The sequence below is a fragment of the Lagenorhynchus albirostris genome, chromosome 2, assembly GCF_949774975.1.
Source record: "Lagenorhynchus albirostris chromosome 2, mLagAlb1.1, whole genome shotgun sequence".
NCBI lineage: Eukaryota > Metazoa > Chordata > Mammalia > Artiodactyla > Delphinidae > Lagenorhynchus > Lagenorhynchus albirostris.
In genome coordinates, this window is record NC_083096.1 from 70,448,602 (window position 1) to 70,471,889 (window position 23,288).

At 39.1% G+C, this 23,288-nt stretch overlaps 1 protein-coding gene across 2 annotated transcripts in view; it reads left to right on the top strand.

Moving 5' to 3' along the window:
* Positions 1 to 11: 11 nt before the first annotated feature.
* Positions 12 to 23,288, top strand: part of COPA (COPI coat complex subunit alpha) — a 50,108-nt gene continuing 26,831 nt past the window's right edge. For both annotated transcript variants that reach the window (XM_060135124.1, XM_060135133.1), the window contains exons 1-10: positions 12 to 165; positions 2,923 to 3,036; positions 3,225 to 3,298; positions 7,040 to 7,120; positions 8,912 to 8,988; positions 9,719 to 9,828; positions 15,009 to 15,118; positions 16,467 to 16,566; positions 17,165 to 17,300; positions 17,981 to 18,063. In XM_060135124.1, coding sequence (XP_059991107.1) covers positions 126 to 165; positions 2,923 to 3,036; positions 3,225 to 3,298; positions 7,040 to 7,120; positions 8,912 to 8,988; positions 9,719 to 9,828; positions 15,009 to 15,118; positions 16,467 to 16,566; positions 17,165 to 17,300; positions 17,981 to 18,063 — 925 coding nt within the window. In that variant the 5' untranslated portion in view covers positions 12 to 125. The remainder of the gene's footprint in view (positions 166 to 2,922; positions 3,037 to 3,224; positions 3,299 to 7,039; positions 7,121 to 8,911; positions 8,989 to 9,718; positions 9,829 to 15,008; positions 15,119 to 16,466; positions 16,567 to 17,164; positions 17,301 to 17,980; positions 18,064 to 23,288) is intronic.

A 23,288-nucleotide genomic window follows, 5' to 3' on the forward strand; every position in this document is an offset into this window, starting at 1 on the left:
GCCGGAAGTTCGTGTCTGGGGAACTTCCGGGAGTCGCGGCTGGGGGACGCTGACGTGGAGGCAACCAAAGGACAGCAGGGAGTGTCAGGGCTCGGATTAACAGGTCGAAGCCGGAGATCTGAAGGATGCTAACCAAATTCGAGACCAAGAGTGCGCGGGTCAAAGGTAATGGAGATTAAAAGGGGGAGAACGGAGGCTGGATGTCAGGGGCGGGCGCTGTCACCGGGGAAGAGAGAGAAGGTAGACTTAACGGGCTGAATTGGGCCCACCGTGCGAACCAGAGGAAGATGGGACCGAGGGAGGTTAGGCCTGGCGGGCGGTTCACCTGCAGTCCTGTCTTCTTTGGCGTGCCCTCGGGATTTGATTTTCCTGTAGTGGTTAACGAACCGCAAGGAGGTTCCTTAGCTTCGCTTTTCCTCCCCTCCTCTCCTGGGGCCTGTGCCGCGACTTTTATTCTGCTCCCAAGGCCCTGTGACCTGTTGGTTTTTTGATGATTGTGTTGTAGAGAGTGGCCCTGGGGATCGAGTCTCGACCTCTGCTATTCGTGTCCAACTCTAGGTTTTTCAGAGACGAGCACTGGCTACCTCTCTTAAGGAGGCCTTGGACTGCACCGTATCGACATCCAGTGCCTCCATTGGGCTCTGTTGCCTACCTGGAAACAGGACATTGTTAAGTCTCAGTTTGCACAGGTTGCCGGATTAAATAGAGGGTGCCTAATTGGATATGAATTTCAGATAAAAAGCGAATAACTTTTTAGTATTGTTCACTTTTTATCTGAAATTCAAATTTAACTGGGCATCTTTATTTTTATTTCCTGAATATGACAACTCTAAAACTTGTGCATCAGTGGATGGAGGTGGAGGACAAACAACTGAAATTGCAATAGTAGTCTCTTAGAATGTTAGAATGAGAAAGGCAGAGACTTGGGGAAAAGATTTGTATCTTGAATATTTAGTAATATAAAATAAAAAAAATTTTAAATGTAGCATAGTAGAGTGGTTAGAAATTTGCTGTTTGGAGTCAGGTGGGCTTGCTTTGGAATCCTGAAACATTCGGTAACGAACTGCACGACCTTGGGCAACTTAACACTTCTAAATCTATTTCCTCATCTGTAATATGTGAATAATTAACATTCTTTTATAGAGAGAATTAAAATGAGAAACTATATGAAAGGTGACTGGCGTAGACTCAATAGCTCAGAAACTGGATGCCATTATTAATGTAAGAATAGATTCTGAGCAAATTCTAAGTCTCTTGGGAATCTTGGTTATGAAGAAGAGTACCATTAAGAATTCCTGGATGGGTGAAATGGGTCTTTATAATCCTCGAGTTTCTCTTCTGCTCCTAATTTCTTATTGGGCAGTAGGGAAGGAAAGTCGGGGTGGGGGAGAGGATATCAAAATATTTGAGAGTAAATATCCATTAATGAGTGTTCCTGTATATAACGGGGGGATAATGAACAACCTAATGGAAAGTTTAGAAGAAGAAATTAAAATGTTCAATAAATAAATGAAAATACTCTTTATCTCACTAATAATGAAAGAAGTGGTCTTAGATTAGTAAAGCAAGCAAAACAACAAATAGGTGATAACGTCCCATGTTGACCAATGTGTGCAAAATGGGTACCTTCAGAAACTTGGTGAGACTGTATGTTGATACAGTCTTTTTGCAATCAGATAGTATCTACCAAAATGTTAAATACACATACCCTATTCCTGAACAATCTCATTTCCAGTCTTTAGTCTAAATCAGTAATAATGCAAATAGGCTAGATTATGTGTGGAAGCATCTTCATTAGGTCCTATCTTCTGGTAGATAAAAGTTAGGAGAAAAAACTTAAATGCCCATGAGTAGAATAATTTTAAAATGTGGTGCATTTATATCTTGCAGTTATTAAAAAGAATGAGTCTACATTTATATGTACTTAAATGTAGTGAGATCCATTGTATATAGTTAAGTGAGGAAAGAAGTTTGCAGAACATTATAATGGTATCTCCATTTTCATAAAATGATATGGATTACATTAAAAACCTGAAAGACTACAGTCCAAACTGTTAGCAGTTGTTACTTCTGTGGACTTCCATTTCCAGTCATGATGGAGTAAGAGAGACCAGGTTTATCTTCCCACCTTAAATACCTGCATAACTGAACAAAATGTGTGAAACAAAGGTTTTCAGACATTGGACAACAGGCAGTGCGAGAGTGATTCTTGAGAGAAGGGAAATAAACAAGATGAGTCCTATGATTGTTTTAGCTTACTACCTGGAGAGAGTTTCCAGGCTGCAGTACAGGGAGGGGGGAAGAGCCCCGTGGTCTCACTGAGGAGACAGAGTTTAGAGTTCAGGGAAGTCAAGACAGCTAGAAGTTGCTGGGCAAAATACTAGAGAAGAGGGAGCTGCACAGAGAACCATAGAGTTCTGCAGGGGATCCTGTCAGGACTTTGAGTACTAATCTGCACATGCATGTGAAGAAATGGCCCAAAGCCTGGGAAAGAACCACTAGAGAGGAGAAGGCAGAACAATCCCATATTGAGCTCACATACTGGCCAATATAGACCTCCTGATACTACAGGGCATGATATAGAGATTTCAAATGGGTATTGCTTTAATAGTGGTGCCAAATTAGACCTAAGCTAAAGGCTGCTATGGACCCATCCTAACAAAACTTAAAAAGCAAGCCTCAAAAGGACCAACTAATTCCAAGTAACTGCATCCTAAACCAAAGCCCAACGGTATCTAAAGAAATATAACAAAAAATCCAGCATGTTAATACCATAAAATTCACAATGTGTGGCATCCAATCAATGAATGTATGAACCTAGGGTCAACCTAGCTGTCCTGTTTTCTTATCAGAGTTGGCAGGAGGTGACATCGTGGGGCTTATTTAACTCATTGGATCATTGTCTGTTTTTTTTTCCCCCAGGACTCAGTTTTCACCCCAAAAGACCCTGGATCCTGACCAGTTTACACAATGGGGTCATTCAGTTATGGGACTATCGGATGTGTACCCTCATTGACAAGTTTGATGAACATGATGGTAAGATAACAGTTTCTAGGAGGAAGCTAAAAGAGATATAAATATTTATTGTCTTCTGGAGTAGTTTCAACTTTCTTTAGGATTATAGAGCATGGGAGGGATAGAACTGGAAAATTCTGAATAAGAATCACCTTAGAGACTAGGAAGCATAACTCTCTTTAACGTATATTGCCTGCCTTCTTCCCCAGGTCCAGTACGAGGCATTGACTTCCATAAGCAGCAGCCACTGTTTGTCTCTGGAGGAGATGACTATAAGATTAAGGTATAGAGGGTCTGTCATGACTGGGAGTAAAAGACAGGCAATGTGAAGTTTGGGAATTATGGAAGGGACTAAAAACCCAGACATCTCATTCATACAGAGCTCAGGCTTTTGACATTATCCAGAGCACTTATCCAGCAGACATTTATTGAATGCTTACTGTGTAGCAGGCACTGTTTTATATTTTTGGAATTCAAAAATAAATAAGAAATGGTTTCTGCTCTGAAGAGCTTTTGTTCTAATGGAGGAGTTAAATATATAGCCAAATAATAGCATGTACAGTTTAGTGAGTAATACAATAGAGAGATAACCAAAGTGAAATAGGGAAGGACAATGTTGGTACAAAGACAAAAAGGTATGACATAGCTGGATACATTTGAGAAACTATAATTAGTTTTGTGTGGATAAAATCTGGACAAAAGGTGAGAGAAGGAGCAGAAGATGAGAAGGGCCAGATTATGGAGCATCTCTTTGTAGTGCTCAGAAGTTTAGATGTTATCATACAAAAAACAATGAGTCATTAAAGGCGTTTAAGTAGAGGAGTGACATCAGATTCACATTTTTTTGAAAAGGTTACTTGAGTGGCAGTATAGAGAAAAGATTGGATGAATTGGGCAAGACTGGAGGCAGATACCAGTTAGGAGACTCTTATAAAAGTCCATGTGGGAAATGAACAGAGCATGAGCTTAGGCAGTAACGTTAAAAATGGAGAGGAGATGGGGGACTTCCCTGGTGGCACAGTGGTTAAAACTCCACGTTCCCAATGCAGGGGGCCTGGGTTCCATCTCTGGTCAGGGAAGTAGATCCCACATGCATGCCACAACTAAGGAGCCCGTGTGCTACAACTAAGGAGCTGGTTAGCCACAACTAAGGAGCCTGTGAGCTGCAACTAAGGAGCCCGTGAGCTGTAACTAAGGAGCCTGCCGGTCGCAACTAAGGAGCCCACGTGCCGCAACTAAGACATGGCACAACCAAATAAATAAATAAATCGGACTTCCCTGGTGGTGCAGTGGTTAAGAATCCGCCTGCCAATGCAGGGGACACAGGTTCGAGCCCTGGTCTGGGAAGATCCCACATGCCGCAGAGCAGCTAAACTCGTGTGCCACAACTACTGAGCCTGCGCTCTAGAGCCCACAAGCCACAATTACTGAGCCCACGTGCCTGGAGCCTGTGCTCCACAACAAGAGAAGCCACTGCAATGAGAAGCCCATGCACCGCAACGAAGAGTAGCCCCCACTCACCACAACTAGAAGAAGCCCGCGCGCAGCAGTGAAGACCCAACGCAGCCATAAATAAATAAATGAATAAACAAACAAATAAATGGGAGAGGAGATGGTTGTATCTAACTGAACCAGAAAAATTTACTTCATGAAAAAAATAGTCTTCATAAGTTACCTCAGGGAGTTATAAATTATACAGAAGAACTTAGGTGACAGGCATGAAAAGTGACAGCTGCCTGTAGAGAAAAGAGGCATTAGAATTATAGGAAGGACAGTTCTTTCTGGTTTCTAGGTTTTAGGCACTGATCCCGGGAGCAGTTAGTGGAAGCTCAAATCACCTGATAGGCCTCAAAAGCTCCTAAGGGTATCACTTCCTTGTAATATTTCTAGTAGATTGATGACCATTAAATATTAATAATGGTTAACTTGGGTTCCTTATGATCTGTTTAAGAGAAAGACTGAGTGACATTGAAGAAAAAATTGTTTTTCCCCAAATCATTAAATTTTTGAAAAGGAGTTATCTTTCATTTGTACAAAATATCCAGATCAGTAGAGACAGAAAGTTGATTAATGGTTGTCTGGAGTTTGGTGGGGGGTTGGGAGAAAATGAGGACTACTAATGGGTATAGTTTTCTTTTGGGGGTGATGAAATGTTCTAAAATTTATTGTGCTGATGGTTGAACAACTATGAATGTATTAAAAAAAACACTGAATTCTATACTTTAAATGGGTGAATTAGATGGGATTTGAGTTATATCTTAGAGCTGTTATTAAATAAAGAAATTAGGTAGCTGTTGGGTGTGTACTGCTATTATGCTGTGGTTTAAATTTATGTTTCTCTAATGAAAGTGGGATTGTCTCGAAAAGTTATGTTTATGGACCATAATATTGTTTGCTATACTCAGATAAATGTAATATTAGTATAATCCTGATTTACAAAGAGAAAGACAGGAATTACAAATGGCCAAGGTCTAAAAACCCTATAGGTCTTTCAGAATTCACAGTGCTGGAATTTGATAGAGGACTATAAAGGAGTCAAGACAGTTTGAAGCTAGAAATATGAAAGTTTAAAATACTGAACTCTATAAGAGGAAAAAAAGCTAGTTACAGGGCTTCCCTGGTGGCGCAGTGGTTGAGAGTCTGCCTGCCGATGCAGGGGACACAGGTTCGTGCCCCGGTCCGGGAAGATCCCACATGCCGCGGAGCGGCTGGGCCCGTGAGCCATGGCCGCTGAGCCTGCGCGTCCGGAGCCTGTGCTCCGCAACGGGAGAGGCCACAACAGTGAGAGGCCCACATACCACAAAAAAAAAAAAAAAAAAAACTAGTTACAGAATAGTATTTATGGTATGATCTAATTTTTGTGTGAAACTCAAACTCCACTGTGTACATGTATATTTATTTATAGATGACTCAACAGATGAAGGTGAAGGTACTGGAATATTTTCACTTTTTATGTTATTTACCTTTTCTCATTTCTGCTGCACATACCTTTTGAGCATGTACTAAGTGTTAGCTGCTATGTTAGGTGCTAGGGGTATAGTGTTGAGCATGATGGACAAGGACCCCACCTTTAGGGAGCTTACATTCTCTTTTGGACAATCAGACTTAAGGGTTATTCAAATTTGTTACAGGAAATGGGATTACCTTTTGTGATTTATGAAAGAAAATTTAACAGTTTTTAAGTAAAAATAGGAAAGAATAGTAACAAGCTGGCCTAGATAGATTATAAACAAGTGTTAAATGTTATAGAAGGAAAAAAAGGCATCTGACCTCTTATTTTTACATTTTTGGGAGTTTTTCTGGATGGGAAGTGTGAGCTGTTGTACACTTATGGTCCTGGTTTCAGCGTCTTCCTCAATTGTGTCCATTGATGCCTGATACTTTGGTAGTTGGCTTAATTTCTTATCTGAATATGATGTTTTTCTGCTTAGCTCAGCCTAACTGAGCAATGCAGTATTTTCCATAGTGATGAGTTAAAATATGTTTGCATGATAGATGAGTACAGACCATGAATGTATGGGCATCATTTGCCATCAAGTTAGGAGTCTAACGAAAGATGATGCTATATATTATATCATTGTTTCCTTTGCAGTCATATCCATCCTACTTTGTCTTATCCTGAGCTAAGGTGATAGGTAAGCACTAAGTAAGGGATCTGTATTCAAGCGAAGAACACAATAATGCAGTAGAAAGAAGAATTTCAAGTTGAGCCTTAGATAAGCATCTTGTCTTACGTTATCAAATACAGATGATTTCTTACCAGAAAAAAAGAAAAACCTTTCCATAATTTTATTTTTAGGTTTCCCTAGCCTTGCCCTTTTTCCCTCCCCACATTTTGTTTAGCTGACTTATATTTTCATTCATGGTCTTTTCCCCTCAAACCTTAAACAAGATTCCCTATCAAGATTCTTACCTATTTAAAAATGACAAAATATAAATCCAAACTTGTTTATTGAGAAACCTGGGCCTTATAGAGGTGCAAGACCTTATGTCCTATTCCTTAGTTGAATTTTTCTCTTTGCAGGTTTGGAATTACAAGCTTCGGCGCTGTCTCTTCACATTGCTTGGGCACTTAGACTACATCCGCACTACGTTTTTTCATCATGTAAGTAGCCATTGTGGCTCTTGTCTTAGAGCATTCTTCAGTTTCCCTGTAGGAATCTTCTACTTGCTCCTCAAGCATCCATGCTTTGATAACAGAATTATGTTATTTGTTCTTCTAGGATCTGTGAGGTGTTGACCTTTCTGCTTTGTTTCCTTCTTCAAGAGGAAGCACTCAGGGTTATATTTGAATTTAATTTAATTGGATTCAGTGGGCTTTATGAGGAAGGCATTGATTCTCTGTAGGGAAAAGCAGAGATTTGATTTTAGGTTTGCTGAGCTAGCACACAAAAGTTGGCAGGCTAATCACATGTAGGGTATTATTAAATAGTGTGTCTAGAGGAAGGTCAAGGTAAGATGCCATTTTGATGAGCTAACAAATGTTTTGAAACATTAACAATCCTGTGCTTTTATCCTAGGATTTTAGGGTCTGGTAGAGGCTATTCCTTTAGCCAAGCTTACTACCTTTCTTGATCTGTTAGGTATCATAGTAGACAGATACTGAGTTACAGATTAGAGACTCCCAACCTTTTAATCTAGTCCCAACCTGACTGGATTTCTCTATAATTATATGCTATTAGAATTCTACTATTTCTTGACTCTGAGTAAACTAAGTCTCTTGAATTAAGTAAGAAAGAATATAATGAAATAAGCAATAAATTCCTGGCTAATAATGCTTTATTTCCTTTTTTAAAATTAAAAAAATTTTAGGATAGAATAGGAGACGATGAATGCTAAAATTATAGCTGAAACATTTGAGAATGAGGGCCATTCAATAAGATAATTTACTCAGAAGGAACTAATCGTCATTGCCATTCAGGGCTTGCTGAAGGCTCTTGCCTAGAACAAGTTGCCATTCAGCTGGAAAGTTATGAAAAGCTTATTTCCTTTTATTTTTTCAGTTTAATAAGTATATGTGTACCTTGTGCTTATTAAGTTAGTTGCTGAACACTGGAGATAGAACTGTGACTAAGAAATACTTCCTTTTCTTAAAAAGCTTGAAGACTCTAAAAGGGCTGAATTGTTTTTACACGTTACTTTCTGCTTTGTTTACTGAGACTTGGGAATTTTTTGAGACTGGATGGTCTGACAGGGAGAAGTCAGACTTTAAAACAGTATTCCGGGGCTTCCCTGGTGGTGCAGTGGTTAAGAATCTGCCTGCCAATACAGGGGATACGGGTTTGAGCCCTGGTCCGGGAAGATCCCACATGCCATGGAGCAACTAAAGCCCATGTGCCACAACTACTGAGCCTGTGCTCTAGAGCCCGAGAGCCACAACTACTGAAGCCTGCGTGCCTGGAGTCCATGCTCCGCAACAAGAGAAGCCACCACAATGAGAAGCCCGCGCACCGCAAGGAAGACCCAACACAGCCAAAAATTTTTTTAAATAATAATAAATAAATAAATTTATTAAAAAACAAACAATATTATAATCTTAGGGTTAAAGAGAAGAAATCCTTTCACAAGATCTTAATTTACAAGATTATTTATAAATATAAATCATATATACATATGCACATATGTAAATGTAAATATGTTTTATACTATTTGCCTCTGAGAACCTATTATGTCTGGCTTCCGCTCTTAAACCTTATAGCTGAAAGTGCCGAAGCTGGGAAAAGCTGGTAGAATGGTAAGGAGGAATAGATAACTAGCCTGATAAGTCAAAATCGTTTAGAAACTAGCTGAGACGTTAGGCAACGGAATATTTCCTCCAAAGAGAGAAATGGGTTACAGCAGCCTGGAAGAACACATTTGTTTCATGTTCAAACCCTTTGTCTGGAATATTTTTCAGGAATATCCTTGGATTCTGAGTGCTTCAGATGATCAGACCATCCGAGTGTGGAACTGGCAATCTAGGACCTGTGTCTGGTAAAGCAGGAGACAGCTCAAAAAACTTTCATTTCCTAGTATTTTCATAATCAGCTTCTCTTCAGAATAATCATCTCCCTTCACTAATGGGCTATGTCCGCTGATTAATTACTGATTATATTTGTAAGACACTCTTGTGTATAAAATGATAAATACAGAAGCAATCTCATTAGTAATATATGAACCTGGATTTACTGGTCATTTCTTACCAGGCAAAGGAGGTCATATAGCTAGGCTTTTAGAACAAAATTTTTGGCTGGTTTTCAGTTCTGTTCCCGTGAAACCTGAGTCAAGATCTAGACTTCTGTCCTGCTTTGTATTTGGGTGTAGAGCTTTCCATAAGTATGTAAGGACCATTTAAAGTTACGGCCTTTAAGAGGGATACCCCACTAAAATCTAACATAGCTTCCAGTATGAATTACTAAGATTTCATTTATTTTAGTATTTTAATGCATCTTTAATCTGAGAGGAAAGCTGTACAGTCTCAGTTCTCCTGAAGTTAGTAATATGTAGATACTAAAACATTACAGGCAAGAAGAGAGCCACTCTTGGAACAGCTGACCTTGCTTATTATTATTAGTTCAGAATTGTTAGGATGACTTGCCTTTGCCTCCAAAAAAGTATAATTGGACCTGCATCTGCTCAATATGGAACATGGTATTTTTAGCATGTAGGAATCTGTAGATTCCTGCCTCTAATTTGGTATTGTCTTTCTTTTTTCCTCTTGCAGTGTGTTAACAGGGCACAATCATTATGTAATGTGTGCTCAGTTCCACCCCTCAGAAGACCTGGTTGTATCAGCCAGCCTGGACCAGACTGTGCGCGTTTGGGATATTTCTGGTGAGCTGCCCAAGTTCAGGGGACAACCTAGTGGTGTCTGGCGCAAAACTGCAATTGCTTAAAATAGTGAGGGTAGTTGGCTTAGAACAGGAAAACTTAGAATATTCTGTTCTCATGTAATAGTGTCTTTGATTTTGAGGGTATTAAATCTGCTTTGACGGTTCTTCATGTTAGAGGTATTCTAAGAAAAGTGGCTGCTCTAGAAAATTCATTTTACGTTGAAGAAAATTTCACCTTTTAGTTCAGTTTTAGGGAGTATTTGATTAAGAATCGAGCTTTCCACTAAAATAAAAAAAATCTTTGACAAAAATAAATTTTGGGAGTAGATTAGTGCAGGGAAGCAGGGCTCTTGGATCCTGTGGCTTCATTTAGAAATAGGAAAATCCTTCTATTATATATCTTCTAGTGTAAGGAGCATGAGGGTTGAACGAGGGATTTTCACGTCCAGAAAACCTTTTAACTGGCAGACTTCTAGATGAAAAATAACTTGTAGATTTTGGAGTGTTGTCATAATCCCTCCTTTCACAGTTTGTATACAGTGTCTTGATTTTGGGATAAGGATTTAAATTTTTAGTGCTTTATAGAGGAGAACTGAGAATTTAAATGCAGAGGAAGGACTGTACCTATGAGATTGACATGCTGGAAAAATGGAAGTGCTTTGTTGAGAAATGGAATAGGGAAATGAAATTCTAAACGCTATGGTTCTCTGCCCAGTTAAATTTACTTATCACTTCCTGAATTGTTTCTAGTTGTTTGTTGCCTTAGAAATTCTTAGAGATTGGGTTCTCTGAACGGTCCATGACTAGACCACAGAACACTGTTTTCATTCTGTAAAAGGAAGGACTCCTCATAGGTCCTTGCCTGGTTCTTTGTGGTAATAAAGAAAGTTGATAACTTTTCCCAACTCCCTTGTGGCATGATGGGCTGGGGCAGTATAATACTTGCTGTTTTAACAAGCAAGATAGACAATTTGGATTCCTGGGTGTAGCATTTGAAATGTTATAATAGCAGGTGTTTAAGATTCATGTAGTATAGAGACAAGCCAAGGGGAAGATGAGGACAGTTGGAAGTAGAACCTCTGCATCATGCTGTGTTTGCAGTTTCAAAGGTTCAGAATTAGAAGGGAGTGGTATAAACAAGACTGTCTTGGAGATAGGGCAGTTGTCCTCTCTTCTGCTAGGGCTTTTGCCATTGCAGTTTTTCGTCAGACTGGCTGGGCTTTTTGAAGTACACCCAGATGTGACCAGCCATGCCAGCAGAAGGTGTTAGGTACAGGCACTGTGAGCCTGTGTCCTCTCCTCACTGCTAGTACCAGGGAGCTTACTCTTCACTCCCGCAGTAACCTAGCTATGGCTCTCCATGGTTTTTCACTGTGCACGCATTCAGAGCACCCTCTCTGTCTCAGGATATGGGAGCCTGATGGGGTTGGATCCCGGGTCATGCTGTTCCAGCTGATCAGGGGCAATTACTTAGAATAGCCTTTCCCAACTGGGGATCTGTGGGAGAATTATGTGCTACTCAAACACTTTGAGTGACTGTTTTCTCAGTTCTTCTAAGAATGGTATACAGGTAATGCCATTCTAGATCATAGAGAAGTTCATTTGTTACATGCATAGACTGGTGGTTTGGCCACTGGGGCTTAATTCTTTCATAGTGCATCGGGTTGGAGGGGCCTTATACTGCTCCACTCTTAAGAGTACTGTTTATGCCACCTGATTCTGGCAGAGCAGGTTCCCTGTGGCCTAGCTAAAGCAATTTGGGGCACTTAGGTGAATGGATTCTCTTTGGTCATCATGAAATGCCCAAGGCAAGAAATCCTTTTCTTCACTTTTGTAGGAAAACATATTTGCATCAGAATCAAAGGCCCTAAAATCAGAGAAGAGAGGGAGAGGGTCTGACCCCATTGGGTTTATGCTTGCTCTTGAATGTGTGAAGTGCATGGATTACTATATAATAACATTACAATTGCTATACCTAGCATATGTGATACTGAAATTTTATGCTAATGTTACTAATGTTAATTCTCTCTTTACCATTCTAAGTGTTTTTCTGTATTCACAACTCTCTTGATTTCCAGTAACCCTTTAACCAGAGTGGAAGGAGATGCTTTGGTATTTAACCAAGTGGAAGGAGCTTTTGGTTAGACTTACGCATTCTTTCCTTTTCTGGAAGTCAGCATACTCTTTTTAGCAGAGTTATTTTGCCTGGGTTCAAATAAATCTGAACACAGGAAGAGAAATTAGCAGTCAGCTCTGTTAGGAACCAGAGTTAATATTTCCAGTGTTTCCAGGAGGGAAAAAGTTAGTTCTGAGTCAGAGAACAAAAACCCTCAAATTTAGAGGACTGGTGAAAATTCTAATCTTTCTGAGTGACTCTCTTTGAAGGGGGACACTCTCTGAACTAAGTAAATAATAAGAAAACAGAGGTCTTAAAGGAAAACCTGTCTTCTTGATACCCCTCCCATTAGGATTAACCCACAGGGCTTAGCTTAACTTGATCTTTTGTATTAGCCTGGCAAAAAATATTTGCTTAAAAGGGAATATATTTACAACCTAGATTTAAAAGATAGGTTACTTTTTTAGCTTGAGCTTCCAGGTAAACTGACAGTGAAATTATTTTAATGTGCTTATACTTTTGCATGTCAAGCCCATATAATTCAGCCTTAATCTTTGAAATGACTACTAAAAAAGTATTAATTTGCTGCCAAATCCTGTCCTCATCCCTCTCTTTTTACTACTTCCCGTGGTTCCCACTGGGAAGTGTGCGTCAAACTGGTCCATTCTGAGTGTGTCCTCCCCTCCCTCTGGATCTGAGTAGCTGCTGTAGAAATTTTCCATCTGTCGTTCAGTCCTAGTGAGTAGCTTGTCGAAGGCTCAAGTATCTTCACTGCCTGTCACTATTCATCTCTGTTTTTGCTCTTCCCCTTTTCCTGGATCATTACAAGCAAGTGCAACAAAGGCTTCCATTCTGTCATACAGCTTTCCTTTTAATGTGTTTGTTGAAGCTTATTGGAGGTGAAGTTCCTTGCAGCTGTCGTTGTATCTTCCTTTGAATCTGTTTCCTGCACCAGACTCATTAAAAAGTTGACAGATCCCATTAAAGGGATAAATGAAATAAGTGAAAGGAGACATCCCTATGATGATGTACTTTTGAAACCTTAGGAGAATGAATTTTTTTTAAAGCATTGGTTTTATTTCTTTCTACCTGTTGGCTAAATGCTTATCATGGACAGAGTACAAGATAATTAAAACTGTCATGTCCTTTTAGGCACTTGCTTCTCTAATGCTGATGTTTAGGTGCCATTGTACTAGAAGAGATACATTGTAATTTTAAAACAATGGAGATAAATACAATCATTGAACTTAAGTTTTTGTATTTTCTTACAGGTGCCAAAATTTAGGCTTAAAACTATGTAGGTTTTATTTTAAGTGATAGCTTTTATTTCCCCCCTATTACAGATATTTGTTCTTTTTACTTTATAAGTGCCAGGTAGTTTCATCTTCCTCTCCCCCCACCCCCAAATACTCCAAAAGATAGGATTTTAGTCCCAATCCTATTTTCTCTCTGTAAGCTGGTATAATTATCCCTGCTTGCCTACCTCGAAGCGTCGTTACCCAGATCAGCTTTGAAAACACAAAGTGCTTTTCACCTGTAAGGTAGTAGTGTTACTGTAATTTTGGTTCTGACTATAGCACAAAATATCAAATTTTAAAGACAGGTTGTGGTTGAGCCATAAATGTGGGCCCTATACAAATAAGACTCTCCTTATCTTGGTGTCTTTTTTGTTTTGTTTCGTCTGGTTTCTTCCTATCCTTCTATCTATCTATTTATTTTTGGCTGCGTTGGGTCTTTGTTGCTGTGTGTGGGCTTTCTCTAGTTGCAGCAAGTGGGGGCTACTCTTCGTTGCAGTGCACGGGCTTCTCATTGCAGTGGCTTCTCATTGCAGGGCACGGGCTCTAGGCGCACGGGCTTCAGTAGTTGTGGCACACGGGCTCAGTAGTTGTGGCACATGGGCTTAGTTGCTCCGCAGCATGTGGGATCCTCCTGGACCAGGGATCAAACCTGTGTCCCCTGCATTGGCAGGCGGATTCTTTTTTTTACTTTTAATTTTCTTTTAACATCTTTATGGAGTATCATTACTTTACAATGTTGTGTTAGTTTCTACTGTATAACAAAGTGAATCTGTTATATGTATACATATAGGCAGACGGATTCTTAACTACTACGCCACCAGGGAAGTCCTTTTCTGTTGTTTTTGAATTATGGGCTGATTTCTCCCTTTAGTCTCCAAAAGTTTTAATAGCAAGATACATATATTCAGATCTATAACCAGTCTTTTGAGCAAGTGTTTAAAGGGATATGACAGTTTTAATAATTTTTGTCCCACGCTCAAGAGTCAAGAAGAAGATATGAGTACACTTTTTGCACAATTTGTAGTTTTACAATATCATCCACCAAATAAGCTGTTTTATATTTGATAGTTTTAGTTTCCTTAACTCCTTTGGAACTTCCTCATGAGTTGCCTAGAAGCTTCTAGTTTGAGAAACACTGAGCTGCGTCCTCCCCAAATGACTTTTCTTTTAAAATTTTTTGAGATGATAGAAGAAAAGTTGCTATAGATTTCATGAAGTTGAAAGTAGAAATTGAATGTTTACCATTTGAGACCAAATTTCAAGAATATTGAAGAATGGAAATGGGTGTTATCTCAAGTAGACAGCTCTTGAGATGAGGTTTGTTGAAGAAATTAGCTATGTCAGAAGTTTGGATTGTCCTCCTCTGGGAAGAAGTCCTAGTAATGGGTCTGTTAAGGGAGGAGAAGAGAAGATAGTGAATATACTTCACTATTTTGAACAGGTTTTTTTTGTTTGTTTTTTGTTTGTTTGTTTTGGCTGCACCGCACGGCACGTAGGATCTTAGTTCCCCAATCAGGGATTGAACCCGTGCCCCCTGCAGTGGGAACGTGGAGTCTTAACCACTGGACCTCCAGGGAAGTCCCTCGAACGGTTTTAGAAAGAGATAGATAGAAGCTCTTGCATCTTTCTTTAGTCTCTCTAAATTTCTTTTTCCCTTCTTTTTCCTTAATGTTAGTCTATCACTGTACCTTTCTGCATTTCTGTCACTGTGCTCTTTTTGGTAACATTATGTTTACATTTTTCATCCCACTCCTTACCCCTTCAAAGGTCTAAGGAAAAAAAACTTGTCTCCTGGTGCGGTGGAGTCGGATGTGAGAGGAATAACTGGGGTTGATCTGTTTGGAACTACGGATGCAGTGGTGAAGCATGTACTGGAGGTACTTATCTCTCAGGGAAACAGTGACAATATGCCGTTCATTTATTCATTCCTTCAACAAAGACTTATGCAGGGTTTACTGAGTGCCAGGCACTATTTGAGGCACTGAAAATAGAATAGTGGGTGAGCCAACAGAGAAATGAAGCTTATGTGCTACCTGAGGGAGAGTCATGTTACCTTATAAACATGAAAGCTGGCATAAGCTCCATCACCATCCCAAAGCAGAGCCCATTGTCAAGCCTCTTGAAGGGGAAGGGGAGGATAGTTCATCAAAGTTATTGAGAACCAACCATGTGTAAATAACTTGCATGCATGGTGGGAAAATAGAAAAGCATAAGGGAAACAAACTAGATTTTAAAAAATAATCCTTACAGCTATTTACTGGTAGAGATATTATTAACCTCATTTGGCAGATGAAAAAATTGAGATTTACAGAAATTAAGTGGTTTACCAAAGTCTACACAAGTCTACTAAGTTGAAGAACTAGGCTTTGAACTTGGATCTATCTGACTCCAAACCAAGCTGCTTTTCACCGCAGAATGGTACCTCTCAAAAATACTGCTAATTCGAAACTACCTTATCTGTGATTCTGTTATGATACAGAGTATAAACTTACAAATAGGGTAAAAGATATCTTAAAATCAGCAGTTCTTAAACTTTTTGGTCTGAGGACCTTTTTATACACTTAAAAGTTATTTAGGACCCGGAGAGTTTTTGTTTATGTGCATATCTCAATTTTTATCATATTTGAAATTAAAACCAAGAACTCTTAAAACATGGACTATATAAGGATAAAGTCTTTTAGCCACCAAAGCAGTGACATCATCACATGTCATGTAACCTCTGGAAAACTCTGCAGTCATGAGAGAATAAGAGTGAAAGGGGCAAATAATGTTTTGGTGTTATTACGAAAATCGTTTTAGACCCTGCAGATTTCCTGAAAGGTTCTTGGAGCTCATCTAAGAGTTTCTTGAGCACACTTTGAGAATTTCTTCATTAAGTTATAAAATTGGCTTTATTCTTGAGATGCTAATAACTAGTTGGAGAAATAAAATATAAGTAGACAAGTAACAAAACAAGGTAGCATATCCCAAATGCAAATGAAGCTGAATTTGGGAGTAGAAGGATTTGGGAATTCCCATGAGAATTTGGGAATAATATTAGATAGATTGATATAGTAATTCTCATGGTCAGATCTTAGAGCAGCAGTCCCTTGAGTCTTTTCACATGAAGAGTAAAAATCAGAGACATCGTTTATAACCACTAGCATGGTCCATTGGTTTGCTTTGAGTAACAGATATAAAGAAGAACGACTTTTTTAGTTTAGAAGAACCACCTTTTTTGTACAGGGTCATGATCGTGGAGTTAACTGGGCTGCCTTCCACCCCACTATGCCCCTCATTGTATCTGGGGCAGATGACCGTCAAGTGAAGATCTGGCGCATGAACGGTGAGTGAACCAGTGACAGTATCACCATACCTAAAATATTGGCTGCTGGCCAGCAAGGTGAAGTAGCCAGGTTTTCCAGATTTAGTGACCCATTTTCCTACCTTAGGTTGTTAAGCTAATCCTGGGAGCATGACAATTGCCTTATTCCCTTTTTTTCCTTTGATGGCATCCTGATTTTGAGGAGTGTGAACATAATTAAAAATAAGAATTCATTTATTCAACAAATATTTATTGAGTACCTACTTTGTACTAACCATTGTTCAGGGTTCTGAAGATAACAGTGATGACTGAACCAGATAACATTCCTGCCCCATGAAGAGTCCATTTATTCTATAGTGGCAGCTAGTGACAGAGCAGGGTAAGGAGATAAAGAATGACAGAGAAGAGGTGTTATAATTGATAAGAGGGTGAGAATGAAATAACAAAGAAATATGTAAAGATTCAGAGTCTTAAATGAAGAAAATTGCCCTATTAGAAAGGAGTTGGTAACAACATTTTGTAGTAATACCTAGCATTTGGTTAGAGGATGTCATAATTTGAAATCCCAAACTTAAAGTAGTAGGAAGTTGTAGTGACCTAATTCTTCTTTGTCCTTCAGAATCAAAGGCATGGGAAGTTGATACCTGCCGGGGCCATTACAACAATGTATCTTGTGCTGTCTTCCACCCTCGCCAAGAGTTGATCCTCAGCAATTCTGAAGACAAGAGTATCAGAGTCTGGGACATGTCTAAGCGGTAAGGGGGTTACAATGGTGTGTGACCAAACCCAGGGGAAAGCTCCTTTCTCTCTCTTACTCTCTCTTTTTAAAAATTAGATTAGAATACTTTTTGTTTCTCATCATCCTCAGCATGTAGAAAAATCAAATAACATATTATGAAAACGTGAAGGGACCTAGTGTTAGCCAACATTTACAAATCTTCCATGAAATAGAAATTTCTGTGTATGTTCTTTTTCTCCTCTAAATTTAAGCAGGTTCTTCTGTAGCTACAGAAATAAGAAATATTAAATGAAAACAGTACAGTAGAAAATTATGATGAGTGGGGCGAGTTGTAATATCAAAATAGTAGAGTCAGTTTGAAGTCCTCTTTTGTTTTTTTTTTGTTTTTTTTTTTCCTTTGGTCATGCTGCACGTGGCATGTGGGATCTTAATTCCCAGACCAGGAATCAAACCCAAATCCCCTGCACTGGAAGTTTGGAATCTTAACCACTGGACCACCAGGGAAGTCCCTGAAGTCCTCTTTTTGTTCCTTGGTAGAATTTATCATGACTGTCTTTATTTAGAATATGCAGTTCACTGTCCTTGATTTAGCTTTTTAATCAGTGTGCTGGCCTACCACTTAATACTCTTGTATGTGATAAGCTGAAGTTTCCTTGGAAATTAATATTTTTCTTTGTGTACCTTTTACTTTCCTAGGACTGGGGTTCAGACCTTCCGCAGGGACCATGATCGTTTCTGGGTCCTAGCTGCCCACCCTAACCTTAACCTCTTTGCAGCAGGTAAAGGCCATTTCTTCTTTTTTCCTTTGGTTCAAAGTTTATAAGACTTGAGAGTGATTCTCCATTAGCTTTGTCTCCAGCAAGTACATAGTAGGATGACAAGGAAAAATAGAAGTCTCAGAGCCACCTAGTTGAAGCTTTTCTCCTTTTTAACTCCCTTACCTTCTTGGTATAGTGTTCTTTATCCACCAAAATTCATTTAATAATAAAGCCCATTCTCTCCCTTTTTTTTTTTCTTTTGGCCATGCCGCATGGCTTGTGGGATCTTAGTTCCCCAGCCAGGGATTGAACCTGGGCCCTTGGCGGTGAGAGCACTGAGTCCTAACCACTGGACCTCCAGGGAATTCACCTAAAGCCCATTCTCTTTGATTAGTTCCTAGGAGACTTAGAGGCTAATACTGGACACTTGAGGTTCCTAGACTGAGGAGCTAGAAGCTGAGTTTTATTCATTCGTTTAGCAAATACATACTGAGTATCAGCCCTAGTCTGGGTGCTGGTATTCTAGCAGTGCATAAAACAATGTCTCTTACTTTATAGAACTTAATTTTGAGTTATAATTAACTTAAAATATTTTATTAGTTTCACAACATAGTGATTTGATTTTTTTTTTTCTTAATTTTATTTTTTTGTCTTTGGCTGTGTTGGGTCTTCGTTGCTGCACACAGGCTTTCTCTAGTTGCGACAAGTGGGGGCTGCTCTTCATTGTGGTGCGTGGGCTTCTCATTGCAGTGGCATCTCTTGTCGCGGAGCACAGGCTGTAGGCGCATGGACTTCAATAGTTGTGGCTAACGGACTCTAGAGTACGGGCTCAGTAGTTGGGGCTCACGGGCTTAGTTGCTCCACGATATGTGGGATCTTCCCGGACCAGGGCTCGAACCCGTGTCCCCTGCATTGGCAGGCAGATTCTTAACACTGTGCCACCAGGAAAGCCTGATTTGATATTTTTATATATAATGATCACTACAATAAGACCAGGCCACAACGGTGAGAGGCCCGCGTACCACCAAAAAAAAAAAGTCTGTTTCTATTTTGTTTTGTTTGTACATTTGTTTTTGTGGTTTTTTGGCGGTACACGGGCCTCTCACCGTTGTGGCCTCTCCTGTTGCGGAGCACAGGCTCCGGACGCGCAGGCTCAGCGGCCATGGCTCATGGGCCCAGCCGCTCTGCGGCATGTGGGATCTTCCCGGACCGGGGCACGAACCCATGTCCCCTGCATCAGCAGGCAGACTCTAAACCACTGCGCCACCAGGGAAGCCCCGTACATTTGTTTTTCAAATTCCACATGTAAGTGAAATCATACAGTAATTATTTTTCTCTGACTTATTTTGCTTAGCATAATACCCTCCATGTCCATCCATGCTGTTGCAAATGCAAGATTTCATTCTTTTTTATGGCTGAGTAATATTTCATTGTATATGTATACCACATCTTCTCTATCCATTCATCTATTGATGGACACTTAGGTTACTTCCATATCTTGGCTGTTGTAAGTAGTGCTTCAAAGAACATTGGGGTACATATATCTTTTTTTTTTTTTTTTTTTTGTGGTACGTGGGCCTCTCACTGTTGTGGCCTCTCCCGTTGTAGAGCACAGGCTCCCGACGCGCAGGCTCAGCGGCCATGGCTCACGGGCCTAGCTGCACCGTGGCATGTGGGATCTTCCCAGACCGGGGCACGAACCCGTGTCCCCTGCATCGGCAGGCGGACTCTCAACCACTGTGCCACCAGGGAAGCCCTGTTTCTTGTCTTTTTGATAATAGCCATTCTGTTAGATGTGAGGTGGTATCTCATGGTTTTGATTTGCATTACTCTGATGATTAGTGATGAGAATCTTTTCATGTGCCTGTTGGCTATCTATATGTCTTCTTTGAAAAAATATCTATTCAGGTATTCTGCTTATTTTTAAATTGGCTTATTTGATTTTTGATATTGAGTTGTATGAGTTCTTTATGATTGTTTTTTTTTTTTTTTGGCCACACCACACTGCATGTGGGATCTTAGTTCTCTGACCAGGGATCGAACCTGGGCCCCCTGCAGTGGAAGTGTGGAGTCTTAACCACTGGACTGCCAGAGAAGTCCCAGTTGTATGAGTTCTTCACATTTTGGATATCAACCCCTTATCAGATATATTGTTTGCAAATATCTTCTCTCATTCAGTAGGTTGCCTTTTTGTTTTGTTGGTGGTTTCCTTTGCTGTACAAAAGCTTTTTAGTTTGATGTAGTCCCATGTGTTTATTTTCGTTTCCCTTGCCTGAGGAGACATATCCAAAAAAATATTGCTAAGACTGATGTCAAAGAGGTTACTGCCTACACTTTCTTCTAGGAGTTTTATGGTTTTAGGTCTTACATTTAAGTCTTTAATCCATTTTGCATTTATTTTTGTACATGGTTTAAGAAAGTGGTTCAGTTTGATTCTTTTATATGTAGCTATCCAGTTTTCCCAGCACCATTTATTGAAGAGACTGCCTTTTCCCTATTGTATATTTTTGCCTCTTTTGTCATAGATTAATTGACCATGTGAGCATGAATTTATTTCTGGGCTCTCTATTCTGTTCCATTGATCTATGTGTCTGTTTTCGTGCCAGTATCATACTGTTTTGATTACTATAGATTTCTAATATAGTTTCCAGTCTGGGAGCATGATACCTCCAGTTTTGTTCTTCTTTCTAAAGAATGCCATGGTGATTTGGCAACTTTTGTGGTTCCATACAAATCTTAGGAGTATTTGTCTCGTTCTATGAAAAATACCATTGGTATTTTGATAGGGATTGCACTGAATCTGTAGGTTGCTTTGGGTAATATGGACATTTTAACAATATTGATTCTTCCAATCCATGAGCATGGTATATCTTTCCATTTATTTGTGTCATCTTCAATTTCTTTCATCAGTGTCTTATAGTTTTCAGAATACAGGTCTTTTACCTCCTTGGTTAAATTTATTCCTAGGTTTTTTATTCTTTTTTGATGCAATTGTAAATGGGATTTTTTTCTTCATTTCTCTTTCTGATATTCCAACAGATTTCTGTATATTAATTTTGTTTCCTCCAATTTTACTGAATTAATTTATTAGTTCTAATAGTTTTTTTGTGGAATCTTTTGGGCTTTCTATATAGTATTGTCATCTGCAAATAGTGACAGTTTTATTTCTTCCTTTGCAATTTAGATACCTTTTCATTTTCTTGCCTAATTACTGTGGCTAGGACTTCCAATACTATGTTGAATAGAAGTGACGAGAGTGGGTATCATTTTCTTTTTCCTGATCCTAGTGGAAAAACTTTCAGCTTTTCACCATTGAGTATGATGTTAGCTGTGTGTTTGTCACGCAGGGCCTTTATTATGTTGAGGTATTTTCCCTCTATACCCACTTTGCTGAGAGTTTTTATCATAAATGGATGTTAAATTTTGTCAAATGCTTTTTCTACATCTATCGACATGATCATATGATTTTTACCCCTCATTTTGTTAATGTGGTGTATCACATTGATTTATGGATGTTAAACCATCCTTGCATTCCTGGAATGAATTGTGCTTGACCATGGTGTATTATCCTTTTAATGTATCATTGTACTTGGTTTGCTAATATTTTGTTAAGGATTTTTGCATCTATGCTTATCAGGGATATTGGCCTATAATTTTTGGTTTCTTACGATCTTTGCCTGGTTTTGGTATCAAGGTAGTGCTGTCCTCATTAAATGAGTTTGGAAGTGTTTTTTCCTCTTCAATTTTTGGAATAATTCAAAAAGGATAGATATTAACTCTTCTTTAAATGTTGATAGAATTTACCTTTGAAGCCATCTGGACCTGGAGTTTTGTTCTTTGGGAGTTTGTTGATTACTGATTCAGTTTTGTTAGTAATTGATCTATTCAGGTTTTCTGTTTCTACATGACTCGGTCTTGGAAGATTGTATGTTTCTAGGAATTTATCCATTTAGGTTGTCTAATTTGTTGGCATATCATTGTTTGTAGTATTCTCTTACAATCAGTCCTTTGTATATCTGTGCTGTCAGTTGTAATTTCTCCTCTTTCATTTCTGATTTTATTAGAGCTCTCTTTTTTTTTTTAATGAGTCTGGCTAAAAGTTTGTAGATTTTATCTTTCAAAGAACCAACTCTTAGTTTCATTGTATTTTCTATTGTTTTTTTAGTCTCTATTTCATTTATTTCTGCTCTAATCTTTATCATTTCTTCCTTATACTCACTGAGCTTTGCTTGTTCTTCATTTTTTCTTTTTTTTTTTAATGCGGTACACGGGCCTCTCACTGTTGTGGCCTCTCCCGTTGTGGAGCACAGGCTCCAGACGCGCAGGCTCAGCGGCCATGGCTCACGGGCCCAGCTGCTCCACGGCATGTGGGATCTTCCCGGACCAGGGCACAAACCCATGTCCCCTGCATCGGCAGGCGGACTCTCAACCACTGCACCACCAGGGAAGCCCTGTTTTTTTTTTAAATCTACTTTTAGATTGCTTGAGATTTTTCTTGTTTCTTGGGGTAGGGCTGTATCACTATGAACTTCCTCTTAGAACTGCTTTTGCTATGTCCCATAGATGTTGAACACTTGTGTTTCCATTTTCATTTGTCTTCAGGTATTTTTGATTTCCTCTTTGATTTCTTTGTTGACTCATTTGTTGTTTAGTAGCATGTTGTTTAGTCTCCACATGTTTGTGTTTTTTCTAGTTTTCTTGTAGTTGATTTCTAGTTTCATACTGTTTTGGTGAAAAAAGCACTTGAAATTATTTCAGTCTTAAATTTATCAAGCCATGTTTTGTAGCCTAGCATGAGATCTGTCCTGGAGTATGTTCAATATGCACTTGAAAATAATGTATTTTGCCGCTTTTGGATGGACTGTTCTCTCTCTATTAATTCTATCTGGTCTAATGTGTCGTTTAAGGCCAGTGTTTCCTTGTTGATATGATCTGTCCATTGATGTAAGTAGGGTGTAATGTCCCCTAGTATTATTGTGTTATTGTCAATTTTTCCCTTTATTTCTATTAATATTTGCTTTATATATTTAGGTACTCCTATGTTGGGTGTATAAATGTTTGCAAATGTTATATTCTCTTGTTGAATTGACCCCTTTATCATTATGTAATGCCCTTCTTTGCCTTTTGATATGATCTTTGTTTTAAAGTTTATTTTGTCTGATATGAGTAATGTCCTAGCTTTCTTTTCTTTCACATTTGCATGAAATATCTTTTTCCATCCCTTCACTTTCAGTCTATGTGTATCT